The sequence below is a fragment of the Amblyomma maculatum genome, chromosome 4 (genome assembly GCF_055883805.1).
Source record: "Amblyomma maculatum isolate TAMU_Amacu chromosome 4, ASM5588380v1, whole genome shotgun sequence".
Taxonomy (NCBI): domain Eukaryota; kingdom Metazoa; phylum Arthropoda; class Arachnida; order Ixodida; family Ixodidae; genus Amblyomma; species Amblyomma maculatum.
This window is the reverse complement of record NC_139347.1, coordinates 78,285,516-78,309,065: the sequence shown is the minus strand read 5'-3', so window position 1 is coordinate 78,309,065 and position 23,550 is coordinate 78,285,516. Positions and strand designations below refer to the sequence as shown.

Below are 23,550 nucleotides of genomic sequence, written 5' to 3'. Positions count from 1 at the left end.
CTTTTATTTGTACATACCATAATCTTCTTCTTTCTTTTGTACATACCATCGTCATCGTCCCGCGGCGCCGGCTTCAGCTCGCGCCTGGGTTCACCATCAGATTAAAACGCTGACACGGCGTACCTTGCCTTGCCGTCACGACTTTGGTGTCTCGACCTGGCCTTCTTTCACAATATATATATATATATATATATATATATATATATATATATATATATATATATATATATATATATATATATATATATATATATATATATATATATATATATATATACGACGGCAGATAAAAATTCGAGGAACACTATCTCCGCCTTAAGGGTATGACGCCACAGAGGCTTGTATTCCTCTGGGGTGCTTCCGCACTAAGAAATCAACGTAGGGGCGCTGTTTACACTCTGAAAACTGCTCTAAAACTTAGAACGTGGTGACGCCATCTGTCTTGGCAAACGTTTCAGCTAGGTCTCGATTAGTTGGGGTGGTCGCTAAATTCCGGCGCCAAAGTTTGCAATATTTTTTTTTCTCAGTTAAAGGGTACGGAGATGGCTTTCGACTGAACGAGGTGTATATTCTATTGCGTAAAATTGAGGGGCAACCTATTGAACTGATACGAAAGAAATGAGGTAGCTTTCTCCTCTATCGACTCTTCCTTTGTTCTATCGTTTTGGAGCTTGCAGCACGTACTCTACCACCGCGACCAGCATCCCTACTTGTAGCTTTACTAAGCCACTGTCATCCTTAAACGTAGGTAATATGACCTGTTACCGAATCGCCATTGCAAATTTGATATAACCGGTGTTTTGTCTTTGCTAGCTTTCCATTCTAGCTAGTGTTTTGTTGTCGCTCGTAGGCTTCACATAGGCGATGACGCCTCTCTTAATGCGACGGCACGAGGGTTGATGGAAGGCGAGCGTGAACGAATTTACACATAAAAGAAAGAGGGTTGGCTCGCGCATGCCAGCTGAAGTTCTTCAAGCGTTGTGGCCGACTTAGAAGCTCTTGCACGTCACCGCGTCCAACAGAGGGAAATTTGTAGTCAACTAATAGTCAATAAACAATAAAAAAAAGAAAGAAGATGCATACTACCTCCTCCCTTTACGGACCTAGTACAGCATGCCATGTTTGCGGTTATTGTAGCTTGTTCTGCGCTTTGCAAACAAAAAAGAAAAATAGCACACGGAGCACAGCATGCAGAAAACTCACCGGAAATTTGCGCGCTAAGCCCCGGAGCTTATCACTGCCGGGTTCATCCGAAAGTTGGTGTGATTCCGGCGTAGAGACAAATACCAAGGTTCTTTTTATAAGTTTTTCGCTTTTCACGAAATGCTTTGTACAACAGTTGAAACCTTCAGCAACAGGGGAACATCCCCCGCGATTCAGCTTCGTAATTCTCCGGCTCTTATGTAGAGCCTTCACCGTGAACATTAAAGCACCAGTGTGCGCTATTTGGGTAGGAGTTGCAAGAAAAAAAAAAAAAAAAGATTCCTACTTCAGTAACTAATACTAATATGTAATCTATGTCGGGAGATGGAGAAACGGCGCCATATTTTCGACATGTTTCTTCATAGGGAACGTTTCTTTACTATCAGCGCCGGCGAAAAAGAAAAAGAAGGCCGTGCTTTGAAGAGGGCTCGTTCCACAAAGAACTATTATCAGCGTTCTTGGCTGTTATCTGGCCCAGGAAAGTTTTCCTGTTACTAGTTAGGAAAGTTCTGGAAGTTATTATTGAGGTAGAAACGTATTATTGAAGATATTGAAAAAGGCCCCCATAACTTCTTGCAAAAAAGAAAGCGCAGGGTTTGCTTTTTATATTGAATGGCCTGTACCGAGCGAAGAGAGGAAAATACGGCCTTTATTGCTTTTGTTTTCGTGGAAAGAAAAGGAAAGGGAGCGCTTGTAAATGCTCTTATATATTTTCAGCGTGGATGGCCACGCACAAAATTTGCGGTTCGTGTATTGTGTATTAAGCTTTCACATTGGTACTTCGCTATTTCTTCGTGAAAAATAACGCGCGAGCGTATTTTTTTCTTCTCTCGTGTCATTTTTTCCTTTTTTTTTTAACCCCGCGGACATTGAAGGTGTTGGAGTGTTGGATACAGCGCTGCCACATTTTTAAGCTGTAGCTAAATAAATAAAACATATAAATAAAAGCCAATTTCACGGTTCTGTAGTTTCGGCCTTTTATCTGGGATGGTGAGATCGGTGTCTTTTCAGCGTTGTTACGATGGTGCTTTTTTTTTTTTAGCGTCGGAACATTAGAGAAAATATATTGTTCTATAGGTGTTTCATTTCTATTTTTCACGTGGTGCGCATTGTACTTTCCGACTTGGTGCTGCTTTAACTTGATAAATATCGTACAGCCTCGCAAGACAGCAGAGAACACTGCTCATTGCTCGGTGGGAGTCCTTTCTTCACTGACCTATGCGCTTTTACTGCTTGTTTCAAGGTAAAAAGCACTGCCGGGCTTTGATGAAAACAATTCCACCTAACCATGTACTGTTACTTTGTAAAACATTAAAGATCCTTTCGTACCGAATTATAAGTACCTTATTTAACGTCAAACTGATTATCGGTATAACGTCAGCTCCTATTGGGTTCAGTGGTGACATGTGAGGGGAATGTCCATGCTGGGAAAAATGCTGGAGCAGCATGCTGCGCTTTCAAGAATAAATATTTAAAACGAATTAAGCTAAACAGATACGACCTCACTGATGGCGAAAAGCGTCCATTTTCTCTACTACGGCAAAAAAAAAAAAAAAAACAGGATGAAACCCTGAAAGTTGTGACCATTATTAAAAAGATTCAGAATTTCTTTGCGCTACTGTATTTAATCTGGAAGATTAAAAAAAAAAAAAATCAAACGCCTAGCCTGATCGAACAAGCTATGTTATAAAAATCACCCTTAGTTGTTGTTTTTCTTTGCTTTTCTCTTCAGGAAGAAGTTCAGTGCTTCATGGATATCCTTGCATCGGGCAACGGAGAACCGATGCTGGTGGCTCGGGCGCTTTCATCTAGCGTGTCTAACAACATTTCGGCACTGGTTTTCGGGCAGCGTTACAATTTGGGCGACACCAAGGGTCGTTTCATTGAAGGACTGCTGAGCAAGTTCCTGCGCCAAGCAAACTTCTTTTCCCTTACTGACTTCTTTCCGGCGCTACGCGCGCTGGCCGTTCGCATTCCCAACACGCCGCTGTACGTCATGAAGTCAGTTTTGAGTGAGCTGACTCAATTCGTGAGGTGAGTGATCATGCTGGGTTGTGCTAAAGGCATGATACAAGGACTGCGATTAGCAAGAAGACTGCGTCAACCTGTTCGTTCTTAAAGGCGAAAAATGAGTTACGGTCTGGGTTTAGGCGATACTTGCATTTGCTGCGTCGTCGTTTCGTCGTTTTGCAGTCTCTTAGGCAACGGTATAATCACGGCGTTCTTCAGTTGAAACCTGAACGCCGAAAGCTTAACCTATTGTAAGTCAAATTTATTGCATAGAAATTTTGGACCTACAGATGCATGGGACCGTTTTGCAACAAATTACTGCATTGTATAGCGGATCGTATCAGGCGAACATTATGATTTAGTTCTTGCGTTTTACCTTTTTATTTTATCTTTATACTCAACATATACCTTCGGTAGCAATCCTATTTAGGGCAATAGCGATTTTTGTTTCTTTTAATCGGCTGATAGAGGCAATTTGCAGAAAAGTTACACGGACAACGGGATAGATGTCTCTTTACTTCCAGAAATGAAGTCAAAGAGCGGCAACAGAGCATGCGTGGCAACTCGGACAGCGATTTCATCGACGGTTATCTTCGGAAGATCAAGGAGCACAATAACAAAGATTCTCATTTTTCTTGTAAGTGTGACAAGCCTGCGTATAAAAACAGAGTTCAGGCTGGGCCTTTATTGGGATGTCTTCCCTGTCGAATGCAATGCCAAAAAAGTCGTGCTTAAGTTGCCGAAATCTTTCCTCGGAAGGCATAAAAATAAGGCGTAACATAATATACGATGTACAAAACTTCTAGTCTGTCTTGCAACAACGCGCCGGCAGCTCCGGTTGACGCCTTTTTTCAGCAAGCTATATAGGGTGTCCCGCTTCGGCACTTCGTCAAACTTTCTCATAACCCTTCTTCTTATCGATTCCAAATATTCGCTCCGTTGCATAGTCTTCTTAACGGGTTGGTAGCCAATTCAAAGTATATGTACACATTTTCTACACTGATTTGCTCGGATTCTCACCTTTCCCCTTAGTCGTGAGACCTTGCAGTCAGGTGTTGCATATCTTGAATTTTATGCATTTTGTGCAGATATACAGTCTCTACGGGCCTACCGTTGGGTACCCTTGAATACCTCTTAGTGTATCAGTTGTTTTTACCGTTTTGTAATGCTGTTCACTTGGTCTTTAGGACAAGGTAAATCAATAAATCATGGATAATGAGGGCTGCGATTTTATGAAATCTTTTCGCGGTAGGCGCCGAGATCAGTTCAGTTCAGTCAGTTGTGTCCGACTCTGCGTGACCCTATGGACCATATCACGCCACGCTTTCCGGTCTCTCAATATCTTCCTAATATCACATAACTTCATCTGCAGCACCTCGAGGATGCCCTCTAACCATCGCGTTCGCTGCCTGCCCCTTCTCTGGTGACCCTCAACCTTTCCCAACATCAAATCTTTCTCCAGCGACTCCTCTCTTCTCATCAGACGACCAAAGTAGCTGAGCTTTAACTTTAGAATTTGACCCTCCAATGAGCAGTCAGGGTTTATGGCCGACAATATCGACTGATTTGACCTTCTAGCCGTCCAAGGAACCCTCAAGAGGCGCCGAGATAGGAAGTGCTAAAGAATTTTGAGTTAACTACTCTCTTTGGAGTAGTTCATAGAATCAGCAGGTTGGTGTTTTACTTTCCTTCCTCTCCCACGATATTGAGGACTATCAGAAAGTGAAATATTTTACAGCAGGCATAGAGGTAGGCATAGAGGTGAATAATTCTGAGCTAACTACTGTCTGCAGTGGAGTATGCTTACAGACATGTTAGATTGTCTCAGGGCACTCCTTCCCCTCCCCCCACACCGCAGATAAGAGCGCACTGAACGTTTCGTTCCTGCTTCAGAGTAGCGAAGAGTTGGGTGAAGGAAATGAACTCGTTCCCATCATGAGGCGGTAAAGAGCTTTCGACTCAGTAGCGAAAAAGTTGCTTAAAATATGCAAGGCAGTGTCTGGCTGTCTGGATTAAAGTATGTGCTAACACAATGGCCTAATAACAGCCACGCTGCATAATTCACTAAAGCGGCGAAAAGGTCATAGTTAAGTCTGGGAGACCACCGCATAAGGCACTGCTAGCCCATTACGAAAGTTCACTAAGAACGACGTTTAAACCCAAAACTCGTTTAAGCAGTTTTGAATTAGAAAGCTCTGGTCTCTTGTGTCTTACTATGTGCCCTAGCTTGAGTTCATTGCACCGCGGCCGACGCTTATCTGTGCGAGCCAGCCTTGAACACGTTGCTCAACGGCCAGTTGCGTGTGAGCAATAAAGTGGGAGGATCATAGCTCGACAAGAGAGATCTGACCATGCCTGAGAGATTCGAAGTGCGGTACCCAAAGCTGGGCTCGAATACATGCTACGAGATCCTCTTGGAGGAATACTTCTAACTATTCATTTTTGCTATTTGTGGCTACAATTACTCCAGATCTTAATAGCATGAGAGTCATATTATGAAAACTATGTAAGGCCTGGCATAACTTTTATTTGACCATGAAAGCAACGGGAAAATGCATTTGACTGTTTGAGAAATATGGAGAGCACGGCCGGAGGTAGAGACTGCGGATACTTGATATCTCAATGTCCACCTTACGAAAACTTCACACCTGCAAACAAAAACTGCACATAGCACACATCTGTATAACGACATTCTCTATATTTTGTCATTTTTTAGCAATTTTTCTTATCCTAGGTAAGCTTTCTTCAGATACAACAACTTTTCAAGAATTGCGTCGAAAGTTTGACCAAGGGTTTGAAGCGCCGCCTAAACGAAGGTTTGTAGCCAATATTCTTTTCCATGTATACCGTGAGCAATTAATTCAGTTCTAAACTATGCGACACTCCATTCACGGCCTTTTTTTTTTTGCTTTTGTTTGCAGTGCTCACTACATTGGAACTAGGATGGGTTGTCCCGGACATTATTACTTGTGCTTAGTTTCATTTTTAACGCACATTTTTTTTCATAACAAGAGGCGAGTACAGTTCAGAATGATGCTAGAAACACAGACAGGATGGCGAAACTAAACGAAATCGATTTGAAATCGCATTTTTATTACCACAAATAACTGGATAAACGCACTTGTAAACTATTTAGGTTCCCACGAAAAAAAAAAATGCAATGTTAAGAACCATTCATTGCAGTGCGCTACCTAGAAGGAACCGCGATCAACTTCTACAGCGCAGCCACCAACACGGTACGGAGTGCTGTATTGTGGAACGTGTACATCGCTGCTAGCGACCCGGATGGCCTCCAGGTTCGCGTGCAGCAAGAAATTGATGCTGTTATCGGCCGCGAGAGGCCGCCAGCGTGGGAGGACAGGCGCCGAATGCCGTTCACAATGGCCTCCATACTGGAGACGTTTCGGTGGAGGACCACGGCACCTCTCAGCTTACCGAGGGCGTGAGTGCGCTATTATTAATTGATATGAAACGATGATTTGAGAAGGGAGAGGAAGGTGTTGAACGCGCAAAGCTTGCCTCGCATGGGTATACCGGCTGAAACTTTTAAAAGTGACCATTGCTTCATGATTCCGAACAATGGCTATGTGGGCATGCAGTCTTGCTCTTTTAGCTTTTGTCACTTGCAGATATTCATACGTCCTTACTGAATACATAAGAATTGTGAAATGAATGAAAATTATTGGCATCTTTTGCATGAGATTGACCGTGAGAGAAGACTTATGCGGTCGGCTTGTATAAATACTAATGGACGAAAAAGACAAAAAATACCTCGCATGATGGAATAAATGACCAGAAAACATAGAAGTCGCAGAATGAGTATATAATCGATCTAAATACTAAAAAAATAAGCGTTGGAAGTATATCACTGACGGCTTTGAAGTAATCTCCTGCAAGAGCGCATGCCGTAAATGCCAAAATTTTGCTAAATCAATATATCTTAGTACAACGCGGAGTACGTTGTGCCCCCGCTGATGTCTCACTCTACTACTGATTTCACAATTTCTTGAGTACTTAGAGATATTGCCTAATTTATATGGATGTAAAGCTACTTGATTTCTCCCCCATGTGCATATGATGGATGTAATACATGAGCAGGTTCAGCTACTTTGGTTAAGCGCAAAGATATGTGCTCCCGATTTCGGCAACAAACCATTAGCATGTTTCCCTGCCTTCCTGTATCCTTGTTGCCACTGACAGGAATATCATTTGATTAGGCAGCTTAAGTATGCAGTACTATGTGATACGATTTCTCGTTGCATATAGTATACCTGTGCTAGTCAAGCTGTGCGCTAGGTTGCGATAAGGATTCAAACCAAAGACGTATGTACCTCCAACTGTATTTCGGTGAATTCGGCTCCCAGATGAGGCATGAAGTGTGGCAGTCTGCGCGGTATACACGAACAAACATCGAGCACATGCTAGCACAGATGACATTAATACATCTTGAAAACTTCACTCGAAAACACCTCACCCGCAGGACTGCACTGCTTTCGCATTCATATATATATATATATATTGAAATGTGGATTTAATGGTTGGCTGGAACGTCTAGCACTGGCAGTACTTCGGGCACAGCAGGGTCGAATTACCAGCCACAGGGCACAGCTTCAGCGCGAGCGAGATGGGCGCCGGAGACAAGCGATGGTGATGGCGATGCCGCAACGTTTTTCTGTTCTTTGTCTTCTTTACATTTTCCCCGCGTGAAGAAGTCGCCATCCTGGCGACTCAGGGAGAAGAGACGACCAGAGGGTTGTAATATGGCTTGAGGCGGCTAACGTGGACAACCTCGCGGCCACGACGGCGGTGGTCGGAAGAAGGGGTGACTGGCTCGATGACGTAGTTCACAGGGGATGTGCGTTCCAAGACGCGATAAGGTCCGTGGTATTTGGTGTCTAGTTTGTTGGTGGCAGGAACGCATAGCCAAACGAAGCTGTTGGCCAGGAACGTGGGAGCAGGGGTACTGGTATCATGCTGATCTTTGCGATAGCCTTGAGTGTTGGAGGTAAACGTGCGAGCTAGCTGACGGCATTCCTCGGCCTTCTGTGCAATATCTGACAAAGCACTGTACTCAGAGGCATCTGGATCGTATGGCAAAATTGTGTCCAGAGTACAAGATGGTTCACGGCCATATAAGAGAAAGAAGGGCGAAAACCCAGTTGTTGCTTGGGTGGCAGTGTTGTACGCGAACGTTACGAATGGCAGTACCTGGTCCCAGTTGGAGCTTCCCGATTCAGATGTAACATACATTGCGAGCATGTCCCCAAGCGTACGGTTGAAGCGCTCCGTGAGGCCGTTTGTTTGCGGGTTATACGCTGTTGTAGCCCGATGTATCGATTTGCAAGAGGACAGGAGCTCTTGAACTACTTCGGAAAGAAAGACACGACCTCTGTCACTCAGTAGCTCGCGAGGGGCGCCGTGTCGAAGAATGAAGTGGTGCAGAAGAAAATGGGCTACCTCTCGGGCTGTCGCCGCGGAAAGTGCAGCAGTCTCGGCGTAACGGGTCAGGTGATCGACTGCGACGATGACCCATCGATTACCAGCGGCAGTGCATGGTAGCGGATCATAAAGGTCGATTCCCACGCGATCAAACGGGCGAGCTGGACACGGTAAAGGCTGGAGAGGGCCAGCGGGGTGGCGAGGAATCTTGCGTTGTTGACAGGCGGTACAAGAGCGAATGTAGCGCCGTACGAAATTGTACATTCCCCGCCAGTAGTACCTCTGACGAATTCGATCATAGGTTTTGAGGACGCCGGCATGAGCGCTTTGAGGGTCAATGTGATGGTGGGCACAAACCTCGGAGTGGAGGTGGCGCGGAATGACAAGAAGCCACGTTCTGCCGTCTGAGTTGTAGTTCCTGCGGTAGAGAAGGCCGTCCCGAATGGCGAAATGGGAGGCCTGTCGGCGGAGTGCCCGAGGATGCGTAGCCGCGGAAGTAGTGCCAAGGATATCCAGCAGGTTAGAAACCCAAGGATCTTGTCGTTGCTCGAAAGGCATATCCTCAATGGTGAGTGCTGACAAGAATGCTTGAGGAGGGGACAATGAGTTAGGCGAGCGCACCGGTGACCGAGAAAGAGCGTCGGCGTCAGAGTGCTTGCGGCCAGAGCGGTACACTACACGGATGTCGTATTCCTGAAGCCTGAGAGCCCAGCGCCCGAGACGGCCAGACGGATCCTTGAGAGACGCGAGCCAGCAGAGAGCGTGATGATCTGTAACTACCTCGAAGGAGTGGCCGTATAAGTAAGGGCGGAACTTCGTTACAGCCCACACGATTGCTAAGCACTCCTTTTCGGTAACGGAGTAGTTGGACTCGGCTTTGGTGAGAGCACGGCTTGCGTAGGCGACAACGTATTCGGAGAAGCCAGGCTTGCGCTGGGCGAGGACGGCGCCGAGGCCGACACCACTGGCATCGGTGTGAAGTTCTGTAGGTGCAGTAGGGTCGTAATGGCGAAGGATTGGTGGTGACGTCAGAACATTGCGCAGTGTCGCGAATGCATCATCGCAGGCTGGCGACCAAGAGGACAGGTTAGGGGTACCTTTCAAGAGCTGTGTAAGGGGGGCTATGATGGTTGCGAAATTCCGAACAAAACGGCGAAAGTACGAGCAGAGGCCCACGAAGCTTCGCAGTTGTTTCAAAGTGTTCGGTTTCGGAAAGTCAGCGACGGCGCGCAGCTTCTCAGGATCAGGCAGAACGCCATCTTTACAACAACATGTCCGAGTATTGTGAGCTGGCGGGCACCAAAGCGGCACTTTTTGAGGTTCAGTTGAAGACCGGCGCGGGTTAGGCAGGTGAAGACCTGGCGAAGTCGAGTCAGGTGGGTCGGGAAGTCGGTTGAAAAGACATCATCGAGGTAGCATAAACAGATGTTCCATTTCAGGCCGTGCAGTACAGTGTCCATCATTCTTTCAAATGTGGCTGGGGCGTTACAGAGTCCGAGTGGCATAACATTAAATTCGTATAGTCCGTCTGGAGTAATAAAGGCGGTCTTAGGACGATTCGCCTCTGCCATGGGCACCTGCCAATACCCGGAGCGTAAATCGAGTGAGGAAAAGAATTCTGCGCCTTGCAAACAGTCTAGGGCGTCGTCGATTCGTGGGAGGGGGTACACATCACGACGAGTGATTTTGTTGAGGCGGCGATAATAAACACAAAATCGTATGGAGCCATCCTTCTTTTTAACTAGGACGACAGGAAACGACCATGGGCTACAGGATTCTCTAATTACTCCGCGTTGCAGCATGTCATCGACTTGTTGGGCAATAACACGGCGCTCAGTCGGGGACACCCGATACGGCCGCTGATGGAGAGGTGGGTGAGCGCCAGTGTCGATGAGGTGGGAAACGGTCGTCGTGCGGCCCAAGGAAGATTGCGGAATGTCGAAGGAGGCGCGGAATTGGTGTAGAAGGTCAAGAAGTTGCTCGCGGTGGCGCGGTTCTAGAGCGCTGTCCACGGAATGGTCAAAAAGGTCCCGCTGTAGCAGATCTGAAGCCACACGAGTTGGAGTCAAGGCGTCAACTTGGCAAGCAGGAAATGACACATCATCAAAGGTGAACAGAAGGTCCACGGGCTCGATGCGGCCGAGGTACTCCCCTTCGATCAACATAGCGGGAGAGGGAAGAGGATTGGCTACTAGAAGTGTGCTAGCGCCGTTTTTCATGTCAAGGACGGCAAACGGCAGCGGTAAGTGGCGGCGGCGGCAGACAACGTTAGAGGGCACAAAGAGGACTGTCGCGGCGGTGGTAAAAGAGGCAGTGAGGGGAACTAGAACAGCGCTAACGGGTGGGATGGTTGTGTCATGTGCTACGAGGAGTTTGGTCGCAAAACGAGGACACGGCTCGTGGAGCAGGGCATCAGACTGTGCATCACTCGATTCAATGAGCTCTACTTGAGGACTGGCGCAGTCAATGATAGCATGATGCTGGGACAGGAAATCCCAGCCGAGAATGACGTCATGAGAACATGTGGGGAGAACGACGAATTCGATGATGTACAAGGCTGCAGCAATGACGACGCGAGCAGTGCAGATAGCTGTCGGCTGTATACTGTGAGCGGATGCGGTACGAAGCGATAGTCCCTCGAGAGGCGTAGTCACCTTTCGGATGGAGCGGCAGAGTTTTTGGCTGATAACTGATACAGCGGCACCGGTGTCGACGAGCGCAAGAGTATGAACACCTTCAACGATGACAGGAATAACATTCGCGGGATTAAGACGAGGACTTTGAAATTCGGTCGGATACGCAGTTCGTGCCTCGCGAACTGCGGCGGTTAGTTTTCCGGCTGGGTAGCGGGTCGTCGGCGCATTGGCGAAATGGAGCGGCGACGTGGTGATGGCGAACGACGAGGGAGGAAGTCCGGAGGATCAGGGGGTGCTGTTGGAGGACCCGATGGGACTGGGAACTGGCGGGCCAAATAAGGTGGCGCAGGCCGTGCAGCAAAGGCCATATTTATTCGGCGCCTGCAGTAGCGTGTAGTGTGCCCAGGGATGCCGCAGTGGTAGCAAATAGGCCTGTTGTGTGATGTGCGCCATGGAGATCGTGTCGGAAGCAAGGGGGGAGCAAAAGCTGTTGGTGCCGACCGCATGGGGGGCGAAGCATAGGCATATGCTGGCTCAGGCAGTGGACTTGAAGTGACTTCGGCATACGTGCGGCGCAATACTTGAGGAGGAGCCGGCGCGAATGCTGGAGCGTAGCTCAGTGGCGCAACGCCGGACGATGAAAATGTGGGCGTGAGTAACGGCATTGAAGGTGCGACCGGAGCTGGTTGAGGAACAGGATTAGGGAGGACTTCAGATACATGCTGTTGGATTGCATGGCGAAGCTCCGGAACAAGGCCAGTTGTTGACGACTCCTTAACATAGGGCTGCAGGGACAGTTGTCGCGCGACTTCCTGGCGTACAAATGCCTTGATGTCTTCAGAGAGGCTAGATGACTCCCTCTCCGCGGCTAGTCCAGCAAGTGATGTATGAGGCTGGCGAATCAAAGCACGCTCCCTCCGGAGCTCGTCGTAGCTTTGACAGAGGTCATAGATTTCCTTGACCGTAGTGGGGCCTTTCGCGATGAGCATGTGAAAAGCGCCGTCATCAATTCCTGTGAGGACATGACGTATTTTAGCGGCCTCGGTCATGGTCGGGTCAACGCGACGACACATATCAACAATGTCCTCAATGTAACTCTCAATGTAACTGGTGAACGTTTCACCGGGCAGCTGCAGTCGCGACCGAAGACGCTGTTCCGCGCGGAGTTTTCGGACGGCGGGGCGGCCAAAGACATCAGAAAATTTCGTCTTGAAATTCGCCCAGGTGCCAAAGTCCGACTCGTGGTTTCGAAACCACAGATTAGCGACGTCGCTCAAGTAAAAGATGACATTGTTGAGCTTACTGTTGTCGTCCCAGTTATTGTGACGGCTGACCCGTTCGTAAGTGGTCAGCCAATCGTCGACGTCGTCATCGCTGCTTCCACTGAAGGTAGCCGGGTCCCGTTGACGAACGGCACCTGTGCAGGTGACTGGCGGAGGTAGGTGCAATGAAGTCGGCTCCGTCATTGGGGTAGTCAATGTTCTGCTGCGAAGTTCCAGGGCGAGATGGGTACAGGGAACCTCAGATTGACCTCCACCAAGTGAAATGTGGAAATGTAAAGGGGAAATGTAAAGAAGACGCGGGGGAAATCTAAAGAAGACAAAGAACAGAAAAACGCTGCGGCATCGCCATCACCATCGCTTGTCTCCGGCGCCCATCTCGCTCGCGCTGAAGCTGTGCCCTGCGGCTGGTAATTCGACCCTGCTGTGCCCGAAGTACTGCCAGTGCTAGACGTTCCAGCCAACCATTAAATCCACATTTCACTATATATATATATATATATATATATATATATATATATATATATATATATATATATATATATATATATATATATATATATATATATATATATATATATATATGTATATATATATATATATATATATATATATATATATATATATATATATATATATATATATATATATATATATATATATATATATATATATATATATATAAGCACTCTCAAGTGCCTATACCATTTTTTTAACGAAAGATAGCACCCGGCATTGTCAAGTTAGCGGTTTTCCCGCTAAATCTGTAGGTGTTTATACTGTTTAGCGGACAAGGGTGTTGTATTACGGGAGGATGGATTTTTAGGGGTTTTGAAGCGAAAAACTTCAGTACGAGGGTCAGAGTCGAGCTTCCCGTATGCGGTATGTCGTATGCCGTATGCAGTATGCCGCAACCGAGTGACGTCACAGCCAAGGCAAGCTGCGCAGCCCCCTCGCCAAGCTCCGCCAGCGTTGCAGATGTCCTGCATTTGGAGGTCATCGTAACTATCACTAACCATCACTTACTAGTTAAGGGGTGTTTACCTAATACTAATCAGTCATTAACTAGTACTCAGAAAGTGCAAGTCACGGTTAACTATCACTAACCAATAGTAATGGTTAGACGTTGCGAGAAGTTCATAGCCATCGCATGGTGACGTCATCGGCAGTGACTTCATGACCAGATGTGACTTCATCATGACGTCACACCCGGTCATGTATAATAACCGAAAGTGATGGTGACGTCACATCGGTCATGACGGCATGGTTGGTAGTGACGTCACCAGGAGATTCACGTATATACGAAGCTGACCCTGCCGGGCGTTCCATCCCTGTGTCCGTGCGGCGTCTTTCATTTGCCGCTTCGTCGAACGCCGCACCAGAGAGCATGTAAGATCACCCATCTGCCGTCAGGTATGAGGCCCAAGCGGGAACAAGTGCGCTCCAACGCCGCCGGGTGGCGCTTCTTGCCTTCCGCAAGTGACAGATGCTGCGCCTTCCCTTTCCTGTAAACGAATTACAGAACGCTGGTGAACTTAGACGCGCTCGACATGGAAGCCAAGGAGAGTTTAGCTGCTGGCGAACGGCGCGAAGACTGGAGAAATTAACTTCTGATCCCGAGGTAGTCACTGCTTTTCTCTACGTATATCCAGGCATAGCAGAGCTAAGCCACCTTTCATTTCAAAAAGAAATTCGATTGGCTTTTTTATTAGTGGTTTTCGTGGTTCTGCTATTTTTGCTTAGAATAGTGCAGGTTCTTCGTATTTATATTCACTTCTGCAAGAGAACGTTGCTGTGAGTGCGTGATGTGGCTATAATCTCAAGGTGGTTAACACCCGAACACGTCCCATAAGCCTTCAATTCATTTATGCGGCGTTTTGAATACACTCGTTGAGTCTCCTGATGGCATGTGGTGCGGCCTAGTGGAACTTGTCGAGAATGTGCAGAAGCTTAGGGAAGAGTGGTTTCAGGGCCATAAATCTCAACAAATTATGCCTACAATTCAACTGAAATGAAAGAAGTTCACGCTCGTCAGCTGGAACAGCCGTGAGAACTCAGCAGCATTCTGATATAATAGTATAGGGGTGCTCCCGACAAAAAATCCTTTTTTTGCTAGCTGAATTTGCTGCGTGTCACATAAACCTTATCATATGTAAACTGGGAACGTAATTTAGAATATATATATTCTCATCTTGAATATTCGGGCAGTACTCCGAAGACAGGTCGAATTCAGCCCGAACGACGAACTTCTCGCAGATATAATCAAACGATTGGCACAATATTAATGGACAATTTCCCTCAAAGTGCTGGGTTTAATCCCGAAGAAGCATTAAGCGTCTTTTTGTTAGTAAATCTGCCTCCGGGAAGCAGTTTGCAGCCAGGAAAGAAATACGTACTTTTGCAACTTAAATTCCAACTCACAGAAATCAGATGGGACATTTCCGAGAATGCAATTATTCGTATTTTGAAGTTTGTAGTGAAATAAGAAAAAAAAAATTCTTTCTAACCTAATTATATGATATATAGTTTACAAGACATACAAGAAAATAAAACGTGTAAAATTAGCTTTTTGAAGCAAATATTGAATTCAGCGGTGTTTAGCGTGTTTTCTAGGTTCTTGTGGCGGGTTTTTTATTTTCTAACTGGCAGCACTGATAGGGCCCTTATAAAATGGCGCCTGATACACGAGCATATTTGTTAAGTGCTCAGGCATTTTCGGGGATCACTCTTCTTTCCGGGCGTTTCATTTCACTACAAAGGTAACGCGCTGAGAAAACGTTTACAATGCTACATTATAAAAATTCAATATTGCAACACCGACTTCTTTCAAGCGATCAACAGAAAAAATGCGATATTTTTTGATGTCTTGGTGATTATATGGGACAATTTAAGGCGGAAAGTTTTTTGAAAAAGGAATTTTTGCCGAGTTTCTGGGAATATTGAGAACACACTCGTTTCGCTTGGTGCAAAAGTGCCCGAAAAGGCCATTTTTGAATGTGATGAAGAAATTTTCTTAAGGCATGGATGATCACTGTTTTGATGTGGCAGCGAATTTTGTAAATGCGACGTTATCCACCTTTCTCCTTTTCTTCATCCGAATATCATTTAGATTTATTTATTTATTTCCATTACGAGCTTGCTCTTGTACAATGCTTTGGGCATTTTGTTTTTGTTTTCATACGAGAGAGAATTTATACCGCATTGCGCTTACTGTTCAATAGCAATGGCATAAGTGTTGTGCTAAATTAAGTAAAGTATATCTTTGGCATTGCATTAACATCTTGTACCATATAGCGCAGGACGTGACACTGTCATTGGCGGATATCACGTGCCAGCAGGCACTTTGATAGTGCCAAACATGTGGAGTCTTCACAACGATCCCACTCACTGGCGGAACCCTACCGAGTACGACCCCACGCGGTTCCTCAACGCTGATGGTACAGAGATGGACGAAAAGCCCTTGGCGTTTCTTCCCTTCAGCGTGGGTAAGGCTAGAGAGCGTCATTTGGTGTTCTCTCTTCTTTTTCATTCCGGCTCAATCTGAGCGCTGTTTCCGGACCAAGTGCGTAAAACAATCACATTCTGCCGTTTAATGGCGTACATTTATTTATTCTGTTCACTCTAAATTATTATAAATAAGAAAGGTCGACTGTGGCAGTCCACACACGAGTACTATATCAGGGGCTTTCCTTCCAGATAGAATAAGAAATAAAGGCGTCGATTACCCATAAAGGCGGTGACCTTGTGGTAGAGCATCCGCCTCGCATTCGGGAGGTACGGGGTTCGATCCCCAGTGCCGCCGTGTACCCACCGGTTTCCAATGGGTACAAAATTACAAGGGTACAAGATTCCAATGGGTACAGGCCTGGTTCTCGGCTCTTCTGGGGGGAAATGCTTGGGAAAAGGGGCCATGAATCAAAATGTTAGTAAAAAAAAGAAAAAAAAGGGCCACTTAATGGGCTTTTTTGATGTACACGACATTACTGATTGATTCCTATTCAGGCCGCCGAGCGTGCCCTGGCGAAACCCTGGCGGTAATGGAGGTCTTCTTATACGTGACTACGACACTGCAGAAGTACAGGGTACTGCCAGAAGATGGCCGGCCCATCTCCCTCGAAAGCATACCGGCACTTATCCTGGTTGTCGACGACACACAAGGACTGCGTTTCCTACCACGATGAGAAAAGAGTGGGATGACGATAATAAAATGGGCTGCACCGTCGTACTCTGCCATCGCTGAACCTCAAGTAAACGCGGGCGGCTCGTCTTCGCAAACGAAAGCGGTTTCTGGCCTGAATATGTTTTTTTTACTAAAACGAGAGACTTGAGCCAAAATTAACAGCCAACGTGTTTTCTTTTGTTCTTCGAAATAAAATGATCAACTTCCGGTTTCATACCAGAGCGACATAAAGAAATGATTTTTTTTTTCCGGTTGGAAAGATTTGAAATTGGCGTGTCCCTTATAAACAACGCGATGCAGCAAATAGAACGAAGAACACTAGGTAATAAAAGACAATCTGCACAAGCCATTAGTGCGCAGACAAGGCCAGAGTAAAACAGTAATTATATCGCGTATGCCTATTTTTAGGTAAATGTAAGGTACACACATGGGCCAGCACATATAACAGCAATCTCTGGATATGTGTATCGAGAGAAAGAGCTCACGATGATCATCTCAGGCTAATTTGTGTGAAAGACACGCGTACGAAGATACGTAATGCGGTTTTACGTGCAGGGTTTAGACATTTTTACAGTTGTTCGCCTAACATATATGTTAGAACCAGCCGCCATACTTTCTTTCCATTGGTGTGTTAGCTCAGTGTAGATTATAATTGTAAACATTGTCATATAGGAGCGGTGCTGACAATTGGTAGTCTCCCTGCGGCACATGAATCATGCCGGCCTTATAGAAAGCGTGTTTTCAAATTTCAGAGTGTGGTCACGAATATCATATAAAATTTCGTATAACAATAGACACCTGCGCTTGAAGTTACTGCCACTAGCCCGGGAAGGCACCTCTGAAGAAGAGACCGAAACGGTTTTGAAATGTGATAGCGGAATTCTCACTTGGTGGTAGGTTATTTTCGCCTCGCTACACATTGCCTCGTCCAGACTCGAGCCGCGGCTGCGCGCGCTTTTTAGTCTGTATACTGGCCGCGATTACAACGGGATCTCTTCCAAGCGAGTTTGAGCCTCCTGCCGCCACCAGAGGCGCGACGGATTCACCTGCGGGGACGGAAGGGGCGTGCCTGGTTTTTCGTCTTCAAGTGTTCGTTTCTACGACTCAGGTTTCCGAAACAGCACAAACACACTCACAAAAAAAGCGGAAGGTTCCCTCCCGTGCTTCATCAAGTTCAAGCGTGACAACATATAACCTTAAAGGCTGACCCTCCCCCCCCCCCTCCCCCCATTCCTTCATAAAACCAAATCGAGTGTAATGTATTGATGCCTAAATGTAAAAGCTGTACTTTGGTGTACTTCGTATGCTGAACCCTCACAGTACATGAATTCGACGGGAGGGCTGGCTCATGCCCGAAAGAACAATCTCTTGAAGCAAGCTCAAGTGAACTCAAGCATGGGGGAACAATGACTCAACGGTACTTTCCTGAAAAGAGGGGGGGGGGGGGGGCAGCTGTATCGACATACTATATATTAATGAAGAATGTCCCAACAAAAATATATTAAATATTGACAGTTAAATGTTATTCATATGTTATAAATAAAACTAAGAAATTTAGCCATCTGCCTGAGTATGTCTTGAATCCCTAAAAGGGGGATTGTGGCACTTGGCTGCCTTTTTGCAATTTTTTTTAGAAAATATTTCATATTTCATCCGACTTGTTATCTATAAACACCTAAGTTCGGCATTTAAGTCTCTAATGCCGTTTTTCTGTTTTGCCAAACCTGCATGGAGAAAAAACGCATTGAACCATGCGCAAAGGCGCAGGTCTCGAAGCATTGCCGCTACCCAAACTGGCGCCACCCAGCGGGAAACTGTTGACTCAGCACGCGCGAGACGCGCATAGTTGCACGGTCAACCGACCCCTGATCGCTCGGCCTCCTATCTCTCGCCCAGGATTGAGAGCATTGATAATAATATCTTCAGAGTATTAGCTCTACTGGATTCATTTGCGAGTTTTGCGTTATTCCTGGATTGGCCTTTAACCGCGGATATAACGAATACATGACATCGGTTATAACAAAGATGCATCTAAGACGCATGGTTGTACCACCAAGGGTAAAGCACTTTGAGCTAACGCTCGATATTTATGTTTAAAAGTGTCAAACTGATCAATTATTTTTCACCACCACCTCCTCCTCTCTCCTCATTGGCTCATCGGTCTGCCGTTCAACCCTCCGCGGAGAATGGCCCCTTCTTTGCCTGCAGTTTGGAGAACATAGGACAGTCAATTGAGCGTTAGTTCACATTTGCTTCTTCAGCGCTCGCTTCATTTCATCTCATGCTTGAACCCTCCCCTACTGTGTCTCTCACATCCGACACCTCTCGAAATTTGGCTCGTCCCTCGGATCTGCCAAAATAGAAAATTTTGCTTGTTCGCCCGGAAGTGCATGCGCGATCAGCCAAAAGCATGAACGTGAAGAGTACGTCAGTGCTGCTCATTTCGCACGCTTTTTTTTTTTACAGCGCTGCATTGTGATTGTGCGTTGCCGCGCAAATTTTTCGCTTTGTACGAACAATGCCGAATGGCCAAGGATTCAACGAACATCCAATCGCAACCTAAAAAAAAAATAAAACAAAAGGTCACGCGACTACACGTATAGTGCGAGTTAGCACCTTCAGATTCGATGCAGTTTGTTGTAAGTACATTTTATTTTGCTTGTTGTCGGAAAATACTTCAATTCTTGAAATTTTTATGATTGTTGCTGCATTCGTAAAAAGTTTAGTGGTACACTATACCAGCAACACAGAGCATCGTCGCTGTTTCGCGTTGCCGTCAGTTCGCGCTGTCGCTTGTATGTATCTTGCCCAGTAGATGATGGAGCGAACCATGATCACTTTCGCCGATGAGTCGCTATTTGTTTTTGCTCTCACGTAGCTCACTCTTAACGGTACAAAAGACAAAATGGCAGAACATGCCCATTGATATATACAAGATATTAAAATAGGAATTATTGTTTTTTGTTTCAGTTCTCGTTTTTGTAGACAGGGTCACGGCAATCGGGGGAACTGGGCTGTCGGGCGAGCGTGGGGAAACTTATACGTCAACTTTATCTCTTGAACAAGAATAGCGCAGAGCCCATCATGGCGGCCCCCTTTGACGGCTTTTAGAAATGGTCTATAAAGCTCATTGCTGAAATGGGGAATGTCGCTGTTTAATTAAATAACAATATTTGCTGGGCACCCAGCTCAGAAGTCAATGATTGAGCATACGACAGTCGAATAGCATCTGAGGCGTACTGTAAAGCTTCGCTGGTCCAAGCCCTCTGCCATTTATTTGGTTTCCAGTTTTTGAGGGGAGAAATAAGATAGGGAACTGTGGCAGGTTGGCATTGCGGAGAAGATGTGCACTATTTCTTTGTTTACGCTCAGAACCATCGGCACATATCTTTGTCACTTGTTTGTGATGCTAGATAGGACTATAGGATCGTCTTTATAGTATGACTGCAGTGGTACGCAGCCGCCCCTACATTACTGCAGATCGTCGTAAACACACCGGTGGATACTGTAGGCGCCGATTTATACTACTCTTCGTGGGCGCGAGTAAGCCCAATAAAGAGTTCCGTCTGGAAGAACTTGGGGGTCGTCTTGTTTTTCACACTGCCGTCATACATAAAATAAGACCTAGTGGAGGTTCTGGGTTGGTAGTCGTTCAAGTCCAGCACATCCGCGGAAAGCCACGATGCCGGCCGTGATCGATCAGCCTTAGAGGAAACGAATATACATCGTCATTAGCGTACTTTGATTGGGAAAGCATTGTCATACCGCTCTTCCGCACATATTTTTACTGGTAAGCACACGAAAAGTCAAAGGACTCTTGGGTTATTCCAAGATGCAGCGCAGAATGCAGATGAACCACAAACAAGCACAAGAAAAACACACTAGAGATGCGCTTAAAGAAGAGGTGAGTCCGTGCCGTGGCAGCCGGTGACACGGACGATACATAACGCGTTTAGTAATATCTTTATGTAAGCCCTAAAGTGCTTAAAATTGACTTATAATGCTGTGTGTACACATCGACGCGGAATGCAATGTGGCGCGAGCCACTTAGACGCACCAGTAAATGAGAAGATAGCTTGCGTGGGTTTTCTTACCAATGTCGCGAGTAGAAGCAAAGGAAGAAATGAAAATCCCAAGAAATGAATGTTAACAACACAAATGCGGCAATAAATTTGACCAGCGTAACGACAACAGGAACACTAAATCCACCGAATATTTAGCGTCAAAAGAAAGGAACAGCTACCAGGACAACAACAACAAAATGGGAGATTCATTTGGACAACAATATACTCAAAGATAGATTTGCCATTGTGGCTGAATAGCTAGGGTATTTAATTGCTTAGCACATGGTTTCAACTTCGATCCTGGCCACGGAGAACAGCGTGTGTATGCGAGCGAAATGAAAAACTAGCGGCACACTGCGTGTTTGGTGCTTTGAAGGCCCCTCGTGGTAGAAAATAATCGACACTTGTCTGCTACATTGTTCTTAAGAGCGCAGAGTGTTGGTTTCTCAAAAGGAGCAATTTATAACTTGTAATTAGAAAGACCGAGGTGAAAGGAGAATTGTATATTCATCCCGCTGAATTAGGCTACAATGGTTGCTTGGTGTTTCCATACTCTTGCATCACAATTTTCAGATTCTGAAACTGCTCGGGTCTTTACGAAATCCAGCATATTAGGCTGTTCAGTGATAACTGTAACACTGCACGCTCCTAGCATAACTAAGGCCATCATAAGGGTGCGCTTGTTCTCACAACAATTTGTCAGACCCCAAATGGTTACAATATATTTTTTCCCTCGGCTTTCATAGCCCGCCTTTATGCACCCGCAATCATTTAATGAACCTTGCTTCACCTTTTCTTGTGCAATGAGTGTGGAGATATCTTGAGTTCGCTGGATGAGATTTCGCACAGGTGCTTGTGCCGGGAGGAGATGAATGAAACACCTTTGTCTCCGTGCACCGAGCACTGCATCGCTCTCAGTGCCTGCTCATTGTTCTATTTTGTGCCATTTCGCCCCACTAACTATGGAAGCGCGTAAATGCACATGAAGGGAACACTGCTAATTGTCGCGTCTTACCTGCTCGATTTACCCAAAATATACGCTCTGGTTACGAAGTGAACAATTCAATTCAATTCAGTTTGTTTCACCAAATACACGGTTGGAGCTTTTGGCCAAAAAGCTTCTCGGGCAGCTTGCTGAGGTCCAAGAAACCAAAGCAAGGTAGAGCAGTGCAAGAAAAAGAAAACAGATTGCAATAGGACAAAGGAAGAAAACAACTGTTACATCTATTATTATATGCAATAATATATACTCCAATTGTATATAAAGAAACAACAAGTATATATAATGTAAAAGTGACTCTGTATATAAGTAGTTCCACTTCAATATTATTGGCGAACTGTTTTCTTTAGAGAATTAACACATCACATGTCTAACATTAAGGCAAAAATACAAATATGAAGTCTTTAACGACGTAATCACACAATGACCCACAGGAAGTGCCAGCGTGTCGCCGCAGGTTCTGTGAGTTGCCAATGCAGCTCCTTTTGATTCAGCGGGGTTAGTCTGTACGCATCGCCGTGACTCCGGTAGGGGCGATTATACATAGAATAAGCGTTATATATGCGCACAACAGCGCAATGCCTCTGGCCGTACCTTTAGACGTGAGCCTTCAACGCCGAAGCCACAACCAGCAGTTGGGTACCTTGTAAGTATTCGAAGGCTCAGACGTAATTGAAGGGATCTATTTTCGCACAATGCTCCACATTTAATGGTTTTGTATTAATCATGGTACCGACGAGCCCTCAGCTCGAAATGCGTTGAAGACAGCCGGTACTGCTTGCACAGGCAGCTTAGTCGTACACCTCGGTTCGCATTCCGAGTTTGCTTAGTTATCGAAAGCGTCGCTACCTCACCAACCTCTAGTCATCTGATTGGTGGAAACACCGGAACCGGATGCCAATACCACTTTTGGTTCCGGTGCTTCGACCAATCCGATGATTGGAGGTAGGGGAGATAGCAACACTTTCGATTATGACGCGAATTCGGAATACGGTCCCTGGCTGGTGAGGGCAAATGTAGTTAAAGATCACATGGGGAGGGTGCCGTTCATATTCTTGATCTTAACGGGAAAACATGCGCTAACGTTGATATGAGCATGCGTGTGGAGGTTGGCACTGCACAGAAAACGCCGAGTCACATTATTCTGAGATTAATCAGTTGTTATTGATAAAATCTTGAATGTCTTTGCTCGACATAGGAGGGCTGTACAAGTTTAAGCCATGTCGCGACGGCATCGACCATATGTTCGTGAAATGTCGATGTAGGTCCACAGAGGTGGAAAACACGCCAGTACCATCGCGAGCAGACGGGAAAAGCGGGTTGTGTCATGTTAGAACTGTAGCCGAGCAGACGATGCTGCACCCGGAGAACGCTCTGGGCGCATGATCCTACTTCCGTCCTTTTCGCCACTGTAGTCCTGGTGAGGTAGCTGGAAGACAATTTGTTCGACGCGGTCGTGATGTTGCTAAAGCTTTAGATGTCTATGTTCCCAAAACTCTAAACGTTTGTAGTGATCTAATTCTTGCCATTGACATCGGTGCGCTATTTTAATCTGTGCGTTGTCCATGCATTATGACATTTTTGTGTGTGGTGTAACCTCTAGCTCTTGCCACGACTTTTTATTAGGAAAACAGTCCAAGATGTCCTAAGCGTGCCATTCCCCTTCCCTATTAAAGTATTCTACACTAAGCACTACTCAGTTGCTGCTCCGTTGCATCCAAGCTTGCTGTGCCGTGAT

At 45.9% G+C, this 23,550-nt stretch overlaps 1 protein-coding gene across 1 annotated transcript in view; it reads left to right on the top strand.

Moving 5' to 3' along the window:
- LOC146191490 (cytochrome P450 2A12-like) overlaps positions 1 to 16,898 on the top strand; it is a 37,462-nt gene extending 20,564 nt beyond the window's left edge. The window contains exons 4-8 of the mRNA XM_084600339.1: positions 2,936 to 3,237; positions 3,738 to 3,850; positions 6,397 to 6,655; positions 15,863 to 16,053; positions 16,571 to 16,898. Of these exons, the coding sequence (XP_084456465.1) occupies positions 2,936 to 3,237; positions 3,738 to 3,850; positions 6,397 to 6,655; positions 15,863 to 16,053; positions 16,571 to 16,749 (1,044 nt within the window). The 3' untranslated portion in view covers positions 16,750 to 16,898. The remainder of the gene's footprint in view (positions 1 to 2,935; positions 3,238 to 3,737; positions 3,851 to 6,396; positions 6,656 to 15,862; positions 16,054 to 16,570) is intronic.
- Positions 16,899 to 23,550: the final 6,652 nt, after the last annotated feature.